Raw genomic sequence first — 9,146 nt, forward strand, 5'->3', positions numbered from 1 at the left:
GATTTTGGAGCAACTTTAAAAATTTGTAAAAAGTCCAAGCTTCATTGAAATTAGCTCAAACGTTCTAAACAACATAAAAACATGTATATGCATCAGAAAAAATTTTAAATGGAGAATTTTCCTTTTCATTTTTGATGTAATACCCTGTTCTATAGTCCGTATGTGGTACATTTTCTCAATAGGTGCAGTGGCTAGTATCACTCCACATGATATGAATGCATCACGTGCTATCTTAAATGACTCTGTACTTGACATCATGTTTTACGTTAGCACTTGGTTTGGACCTGAAGTTAGCAGCTTCATGTATGCTTCATGCTACATGTATTATGAATACCGTATGAACTACTTGTACATACACTAGCAATACTATATATATATATATATACTAACAATGGTGTGTATTAAAAATGTATTTGTTGTAGATTCTTAATGGTCTGCATTGGCAGCTGCACAAGAAATACGTACAACGAATTTACAAGACGTAATTTTGATTTTATTTCAAATAATGGAACAGTGTCAATGTTTGCTCATTTGCTTGGTAACTTGGTAACATAATGTGCTATGACCTGATGTATGAGACCTGTAGTATCAATGGACTACTGGAGAAAAAGGAAAGAGATTGTAAACCAATGGACATTGATTTATTAACAGGTAGGAAAGGGAGAGAGGGAGGGAGGAAGAAATGGGCATTTAGTTTAATTAGAAAAGAGAGAGAGAGGGAGGAAAAAGAGAGATTGAAGGACAGGGGATAGTTGCATGTATAATCAAATCTGGAGAGTTAAAATTACCAGCTTTTTTTTTCCCACCAGATCATTAAAAATGAGTCTGATAAAAAGTTGAAGAGCTGCAGAAGTTAAGAATAAGAGTTCCGAACTTGAATTAGAGCTAGTGATAAAGAAAGGGTTCAATTCTCTTAAAGATTAAAGTGGATCACTTATTTGCTGTTGAGTCTCCATTGGGTATACTCTTAATGCTAAGGGAACACAGTCCACTAGTGAAGGAAAGCAAAGGAGCTGATTCACTGCTGCCTTTTTCTAAGAAATTCTTAATGTACATCATCCTTAAGATCCTGTGGTGAGTTTAGTATCAACTATATAATGTAGTGTCTGTGTAGAGCCTGCTATTATGAGATGGGTTCACGGTACAGTATTTATTCTTATACTTGTACATGTACTTGTTGCCTGAGTTTGATGTTAAAATCAAAATTTGATATATTTTATATGTTTTAATTTTAATCCAGGCCTATCGTTTGGAGTCCAGTATATGCTCAAGTGAAGCGGGTAAAGATGGACGCTGCTAGTAGCAAACCAACACAAAAGTCAATGAGTCTAAGCTGAAGGACCCAAGACACCAGAAGTGACACAGAATACTAAGAGTAGCAGCAACAGCTGGACACAATCACTGACATTAGCTGTAGTAGCTTCTAGTAATGGTGCCAAAACTTTTAAATCATTTTAATAATTTTATTGTAGTGGATAATAGGCTATAGTGAATATTATTTTCCTACAGATATTTTTTTGACATCAAAATACTACCTGAAGAAGGTACAGTGCTTTGCAGGTTGCTTGACCCAATTTTCTTACTTCCTGCTCACGTGATTAAGGGTCAAGCAACCTGCAAAGCACTTTAAGCAGACTGCATTTAGTGCATTATGAGTTACGACTGTGTACAGAAGCGCGAATGCGCAGGAGAGCTTTGTGGGAAGCCCCTTAAATCAAACTGGAAGTGAAACAAAACTGGATGTAATAAAATTTCAACCGGAAGTGAATAAAAATCAATTTTTAGGCTTGCTTTCACTTTAATTTGCACATATTTATAGCTGGTGTAATAACCAAAGTAATAATAATAGCTAATAAAAATGACAATGACACACAGACAAAACAAAAGCATTTATAAAAAGCAGCAAAATAAATTAAAATCCTAATAATAAAATATAATAATAATAATTTTAAGTGACGTCTTTGTTCTCTTTTATAAAAATTTCCCTTTTAGCGTCTGCTGCCAGCTCCTCCCACAGCTCCTGGATTCTTCTTTTTAATTTCAGCAAGTATAAGAGATATATATGAGGTCAACAGATCATCCATTTTGTAACCCTAAAATCACATAAAATAATATTATAAAGCACAGAGTACTGCATCTACAGAGTCAACACAGGCAGGCTTGATCACATGCATTGCATGCATTGATCACATTTAATGCATCCATTGATCACATGTATTGCACTACATTTGCTGAATCTTACCAGAGATGTTTCACAGAGCAGTCTACTGCCTTCAATTGGGTTTCCTATAGTCATGTGGAAATAGTTAGACCCACAGCTCCAATTAGTGATCATAGTGAACGGATGAGTGGCCAGTATATCCTTTGATAATAAATAAAATATTTATATCAATTATGTAATTTCAATTATTATTATTACTTTATTTGCTGGGTCTATCAACATGACACCATTTTTATTAAGGCCAATGAGTAAGATTTCAGGTAGGCGAGGCTCTGTTATTTGCTATGATGTAATACAAAAATATTTTGGGAAGTTTTTCTCTAGCATTGCTTACCCTGACTTCAAAGAATGTGGATCCAAAAGTTTCCCACCTGCTCACATACTTGAGGAAACTTATCTTTGCCTCTTCTGAAGATTTGGTATGATGACGACTGAAATTAGCAACAATGGCCTAAGAGAAAGAGAGGAAAAGGAGGAGAATAAAGTGGCAGTGTTGTGCTATTATTTTAATCACTCTTTTCCAGTCCTCCGGATGGAATTCCCTCAGCATGTCATGGGGTATCAGCTCACGCAACATTTGACTATAAAATAAGATGATTAAACTTAAAATGTGACGTACATATATCTTACGGTATTTCTCCAAAGTGGGATCTAGTGTCCCCAAACTTAACACGATAAATGTAAGAACCAAGAAGAGCTGTATCATCTCGAGTACACTTGTGATAACCTCTCAGATACTTAGGGAGCTCCTAAAGCAATGAAATGAACATAATCAAGTACATGTATCTTGGCACTATAACTTCTTTATAGACACTTTAGTCTATCTCTCTGCTTCTCATGTAATACCTGGTGATAGTGAAATATCACATCTGACTTTCTGTCTTTGCCTATGGTCATGTTTACCCACAGTTTCTTCATAAAGAAAAGTTTGTAAGTGAGATTAAGATTAGCTGAGGGAAAAGATTAACAAAAAACCAATCAAAATGTTCTGTATGCCAACTATAAATACTTACCATCTTTGCGTCTAGCTCTCTTAAACCATTTGGTCAGATGACGCACAAAATCAAAAAAGAATTCAGTCTCAGGTACACTGATAGTCTTGTCTCCAATCTTTACAAATAAACTGAAACCTACTATGAACTTTAGACCAAGTCTCTCTGCTATTGTTGCACAGAAATCACGTGACCTTGTGCTTGAATCAATTTCAAAAGCCTAAGAAATGTGCATAATGTCAGACCATGTACTGTATATCATCAAAAATGGCTAGGAGGGAATTCTCCATTTTATTGTCTTTTCTGATACATATACACGTTATTATGTTGTGTATCAAGTTTGAGCTGATTCCAATCAAAATTGGATTTTTAATGAATTTTAAAAGTTACTCAAAAATTTGGCAGTAAGCCACAGTATTTCAAAGGTCAGTCTTCAAAATAGTATTACTGTATTAAAGTTGCCGTGTGCATGTATGATTTATGGTGTATACCTCTCTAATGTATTTAGCACATGTAACTCTGCTGTGTGTGTGTGTGTCTGCCTGTGCATTTACCTGGCTTGAGTCATCAGGGAAGAACACTTTATGGAATATTTGTGTTGTCTTGTTTTGAATTGCATCAACTTCAATCAAATGGGGTGGATATTGTCTAGCGCCAGATCTATAAAAATAATAATAAGAATAATATCATTTCAATAAAAAAGGATGCTTTTGGAGCCAATTTTTTGGAAAAAAAGAATAGACTATTCATATTCATATAAAACACTAACTGAGTGGATTTGTATAATCGCTGTTGAATGTCAGCAGCAATCAGCCATCGTTTGATACGTGACCTCAGGAACTGGTTGACCTCTTTATAAAGAACTTGACTGCATGGAAACAGACCACTGGCCAGCCAGAGGAGCTCCCAACCTCTCTCTTCACTAAATCTATAATAATAATAATGATTATGACTTTTGATAAAATAAATAAATTCAATACCTTAATTTGTTGAACGTCAATTGTTTTATAATTTGACAGTAAACTTCATCCCTTAATACTTCCTGTAAATAAATGTACATGTAAACATGAGTATTATATAGAGAGTGTAATTTATTTTTATATTTTTTCTTACATGAGATACAGCATGCTCAAAAACTTGGTCAGTCAATTCTGTGCTAAGCCTTAGTTTCTTGGAAGGATAATCTCCCATATACTTCAAGATAGGTGAGGACATGTTAAGGATAATACTATTAGCAATATTTTGTCAAAAGTATGTACATTTCCATCATCATCATTCATTATCTTACTATTATTACTACTACTATGTACTATTATCATCATTATTATCATTATGTATGGTAGGATATCAAGGAATGAAGCACAAGCCTTTTGATGAAGGTCCTCAGATTCCTTATCAAACCTCTTGAGCAATGCTTTCTTGATTGGCTCCCTCACGTGGGCCCATATCTCTGTCTCTGCTGAATTCTTTCTCAGAGCACCTCGAATGAAGCCAGGAAATCTAGACATTGGCTCTCTAAAGTACTCATACGAGTATTTCTCAAGAGTGTAAGGCACTCCAGTGTCCTGTTCGTCATCTTCAAGAGCTGATTGTGTGGTTGCTACAATACGCTCCATGTCTTTGTCTTCAACATACGAGTATTTCTCAAGAGTGTAAGGTGCTCCAGTGTCCTGTTCGTCATCTTCAAGAGCTGATTGTGTGGTTGCTACAATACGCTCCATGTCTTTGTCTTCAACATTTGTCAAATCTATTTAAATATCAACGATCAAACAGTGATATACATGTAATTATCAATAAAACCTTTAATATCTTTTATAATCTTCTCATTGTGTTTTCTTTCAGTAATTAGTTCCATATTCATTAATGTTATTTTTTCTTGTAATTTCTCTATTATTCTTGTATTATCTACTAATGGCTGATAGTCTGGTCTTGTCATTGCTTTAAGATGAAATTTGCAGTCATCAATTTCAAAAGACATTGCTCTTCTCACTTTGCTAGCAGCTTTAATTAATCATTATAACTGGTATATAATCAATAAAACTATTCTAACCTGAATCAGTATTACTAGAAAGTGTAAGTAATCTCAAATACTCAACCTTCATTTTAAATATTTTATCTGACAGTTCTTTGTTTTCTTCTTTTATCTCATTAAACTGAGAGCTCAATACAGTCAACTCTTCATAAAGTGGTTCTTCCTATTAATAATTATTATAATTAATACAAACTAGTGAGATATACCTCAACTTCTTTAATTGATTCAGTATCACTTTGAACAGACAATGATTCTTCCTAATAATTAAGACATTATCATACAGTACAGCTGGAAATATCACAGAAATTAAATTTGTACAATTTTCAATTGGCAAGTTTTATAATCACATCAAGTATCACTGAGCATGCTCAGAATGAGACAAGATGGCAGGTTCTATATTTGCAGATGTTTACTGCAACTACCATTCAATCCACCAATTAATTCCAGCTACATGGTACAGTATTAGTTAAAATATCTGACAAGAAAAACTAATGAAACATCAATACATACATGTAGCAAGGCAAAATGACTAACAGACCTCATGCACTCACAAATACAGATACATGTAGTATATGCAAGATAGGCCAAATGTGAAATTTGTGGATATAATTATTACAGAGGTAAGGACGGAATTTGTTAGTAATGCAATGAAATATTTAAGATTACAAGCACTGACAAAAGTTTTGTACATGTACTTTATAATTATTTATAGTGCAACGTATAGGGGTTATATTTAACTAGAGGTCGCTAATTTCGTTTTTCATTAAATTCACAAAATTAAATTCCACAAAAGAGGTTTGGCATGCTAGGAAAATGGCTGCAGAAGGTATCGTATACGTGTAACGGGAAATTTTGGAGGCACTAAAAATTGGCAAATTGCTAAATTTTGGTGATTAGCGAATTTTAATTTGGAGAACTTGTGGCCACTTTCCATTGAGCATGCGTATAATGGCTCAAAATTGGCAGGATTTTTTTGCAAATGGCTATCAAAATGCCAAATTCGTCAAATTTAATCCCCTCCAAAATATCCCGCTCTGCGGTAAAATTCGTGAAAATTTATATTAACAAATCTGAACAAATTCACAAAATTTTAGACCAACAAAATAAAACTCATATACAGTAATAACTAACCTCCAGTACTTTCATCATTAATAGTTCTTGTTTCAATTTAATCGTTTCCTATTATAAGTACAAGATATCCAACTATCTGGTACATGAATGACATACCTTCTCTTTGCTACTGATAGCATGTCTTAGTTTATATTCAGCTTCTTTAAGTATAATATAAGAAGTAACCTAAAAATGTATGAAAACTTTAATATGAAGATAATGTCTTAAATTGCATGGCATAATTATGATTTTATAATGTACACTGACATCTGTATGTAGTAATGAATTTTGATCCTTTTCTTTTAGTTCCTGTACAATAATGTAGTCAACTATTAATGTGAAAATGTACATGTACATGTACCTTTTGTCTAACATCTTGTCTCCTCCATAATGTTAAGTTACCAATAGTCAGTTTCTTTAATCCTTGTCCCATTAGTATATGAATATTCTCTATCATCCTCAATACAGTAAACCCAACATCAGGCAAAGGAAAGGAGCAAGTCACAGATATTGAAGTGGAAGTTTCGATCTTCAGTAGTTTACCAGATACTTTCGATAGTATATCCTTAATATCCTGCAGGACATGTTCCTCAGGCTCCCAGTCAAATACAAGAGTAACTGTTTCACATTGAAACGAAGGAATGGAAGCAAATCTTTCATTTAAACAAAGACTGATGGAGAGTGACTTGCAGAATTCCTTTAACTCTGTTCTATATGTCTCAATGTATCCTGTAGCTTCAGTAATTTTCATATCTTCCACTACACTATGAAGGAGTTCAATATCAGTTAGTGAACACTCATTTTGAATAAGACACAAGACACTAGGAATATTAGCACATTGCTCTGCTTTTTGTCTAAGAACAATGCTACGACAAGACAGCAATTCTTTTATTTCTTCTAAAGGAGGAGGTTGTATTTTAATGATCTTGCTAACATTGTAGAACATCCTTCCATAACATGTTCTCATTGAGCTAAAGTTTGTCAATAAGTCTTTAGGAACAGGAACATGTACTTTAACTATACAAAAGATATTATTACTTCAGTACCAAATAGCTAGAAGATTTGGAGTGTTAAAATTTGCAAATTGAATCTAAAAGAGGTTTGGAGGCTAAATTTTCACTATGTGCATGCTGCTCCAGAGCCCTATCAAATTGGAGACTATAAAATTTTGGCAAATGGATCAATTTACCAAATTTATCAAAATTTAATCCACCAAATTTTCTAGCTATACAGCAGTACATGTAAAAGGTGTATACCTTGAGGTGATAAAGGTTGCAAAGAGGAATTACTAGCAACTTTTGTATCAGGAGACGTGTCTATAAATTAAAATGAAACACTTTTATTGCCATATTAATACATACCAGATTGTGTTGCCTTGGTCTGATTAGTTCTTCTATTATCTATAGATATTAATGAAGATATTATCAATAATTAATTAATAATCATATTACCTTGTGGAACTACATTATGATCTTTAATAGTCTCAGGAACTACACCCACTTCAGGAGTAGGAAAATACTTACCTAAACACATAATAAACAAACAGTTGTCAGGACATACTTAACAGCATCAATAGATTTTTAATTAATAAAGCAGACATCATACTCACTAATATCATCCAGTATAGTTTGTCCTAGTGATACATTAGTACTGATTGTACACAATACAATAGCAAATGTATGTAAACTGTTGGGATCAGTTTGAACAGCTTCTTTGACACCAGTTAATAGAGCCTCACGTTGATTAGGAACAGAGGGACTAGCTGAAACCACTCTACTAACTGCTTCTTGTGTCAACATACGTTCAGCATAAAGTAACCAAGCAATACCAACAGAATCACAAAGAGACTGAGACAGGACAGTACGACGATTATCAAAAATATTAATAAGAACATGATGTTCTATGATAGAAAATACAGTGATTATAGTTAGATACAGTTATGGTTGACTCACTTAACTTCTCAGCTACAGCAGTTTCATTCATAGATCGTAGAGCATCTGACAGCGAGTCCAAGTTGGCTCCTCCTCTACTGTCAACATTATCAGCTCTACCTAACCATTGGGAGAGGCACTCTGTCAAGCAGTGATACACGTCACCACGATACTTCATTTCAATGGCATCCAGTGTAGTTTTCAGTAGTCCTAGTCTCAGTCCCAGCTCTTGCCACTTTGTTCCTTGAAAGCCACATTTCTTTAATAAGTCAATGACATCAATCAAATCACCAATATCTACAAGTATATATACTCAAAAATCAAAATAGCGGATTATTACTCAAAATTCAAGTACCTAAACAAGCTTGACTAGATCTAGATCTAGTAGCCATAGTGCCACAAAACAATGAATCCTGTCCTGAGGCCAGCCTGGCCAAGACCTGAGGCAAGGACCTCACTTGAGTAGTTCCTTCTTTGCAGCGAGTTCTTTGCTTCTTGGCAGTTCTTGCACAAAAATCAAGGGCGTGGCTGAATTTGATAAGGCCTCTCCCATATGATTCCTTGTTTCCCATTACCCGCCCGCATACTCCCGCATCATGTATTCATTATTCCACCTATCCATTAATTATACAGCACGTGCTCGCGAGAAGACATGTCAAGGGCACTCGGGCCAGTGTGACCGTGTAAATGTCGCCTTGCCAGCCGCCTTGATACCTCTCTTTGGGGATACTGTATCAATATATGGTGTCTAGGAGGTGAGTTAGTTTTAGCTCCGATGTTATATTGATGCTTGTACGGCTTGCATGGGGCCACAGCCCCAGCCACCATAAATTCATACTGTGTAAAAATATTTTAGTATA

At 34.6% G+C, this 9,146-nt stretch overlaps 2 protein-coding genes and 1 long non-coding RNA gene across 4 annotated transcripts; 1 reads left to right on the plus strand and 2 right to left on the minus strand.

The window, feature by feature from the left end:
* Positions 1–148: 148 nt before the first annotated feature.
* Positions 149–1,508, plus strand: LOC109588368 (uncharacterized). 2 transcript variants are annotated; one of them, XR_002188119.1, is made up of 4 exons: positions 149–303; positions 423–651; positions 810–1,074; positions 1,241–1,508. It is a non-coding gene; the product is annotated as an uncharacterized LOC109588368 (long non-coding RNA). The 2 variants fall into 2 exon arrangements; XR_002188118.1 differs by having other exon boundaries at positions 149–289.
* Positions 1,509–1,958: 450 nt separating this feature from the next.
* On the minus strand, positions 1,959–7,955 carry LOC100640641 (unconventional myosin-VIIa-like). Its single transcript, XM_020004548.1, has 22 exons — positions 7,916–7,955; positions 7,807–7,878; positions 7,717–7,755; positions 7,612–7,671; positions 6,906–7,372; positions 6,473–6,541; positions 6,377–6,424; positions 5,452–5,502; positions 5,264–5,408; positions 4,615–4,960; positions 4,327–4,441; positions 4,194–4,255; positions 3,983–4,141; positions 3,768–3,873; positions 3,235–3,433; positions 3,068–3,171; positions 2,852–2,970; positions 2,736–2,802; positions 2,556–2,672; positions 2,420–2,503; positions 2,243–2,362; positions 1,959–2,093 (listed from the first exon to the last, which is right to left on the minus strand). The coding sequence occupies exons 1-22, from the start codon at positions 7,953–7,955 to the stop codon at positions 1,989–1,991; spliced, it is 2,694 nt and encodes an 897-aa protein (XP_019860107.1). The 3' UTR covers positions 1,959–1,988.
* Positions 7,956–8,096: 141 nt separating this feature from the next.
* LOC109588369 (uncharacterized) lies at positions 8,097–8,722 on the minus strand. The gene is made up of 2 exons (XM_020004549.1): positions 8,642–8,722; positions 8,097–8,583 (listed from the first exon to the last, which is right to left on the minus strand). Exons 1-2 carry the CDS (start codon positions 8,676–8,678, stop codon positions 8,237–8,239), a joined length of 384 nt encoding a protein of 127 aa, XP_019860108.1. The 5' UTR covers positions 8,679–8,722; the 3' UTR covers positions 8,097–8,236.
* Between the last annotated feature and the right edge of the window lie 424 nt (positions 8,723–9,146).

The sequence above is a fragment of the Amphimedon queenslandica genome, unplaced genomic scaffold, assembly GCF_000090795.2.
Source record: "Amphimedon queenslandica unplaced genomic scaffold, v1.1 AMPQUscaffold_12130, whole genome shotgun sequence".
In the NCBI taxonomy this organism is placed as follows: Eukaryota; Metazoa; Porifera; class Demospongiae; order Haplosclerida; family Niphatidae; genus Amphimedon; species Amphimedon queenslandica.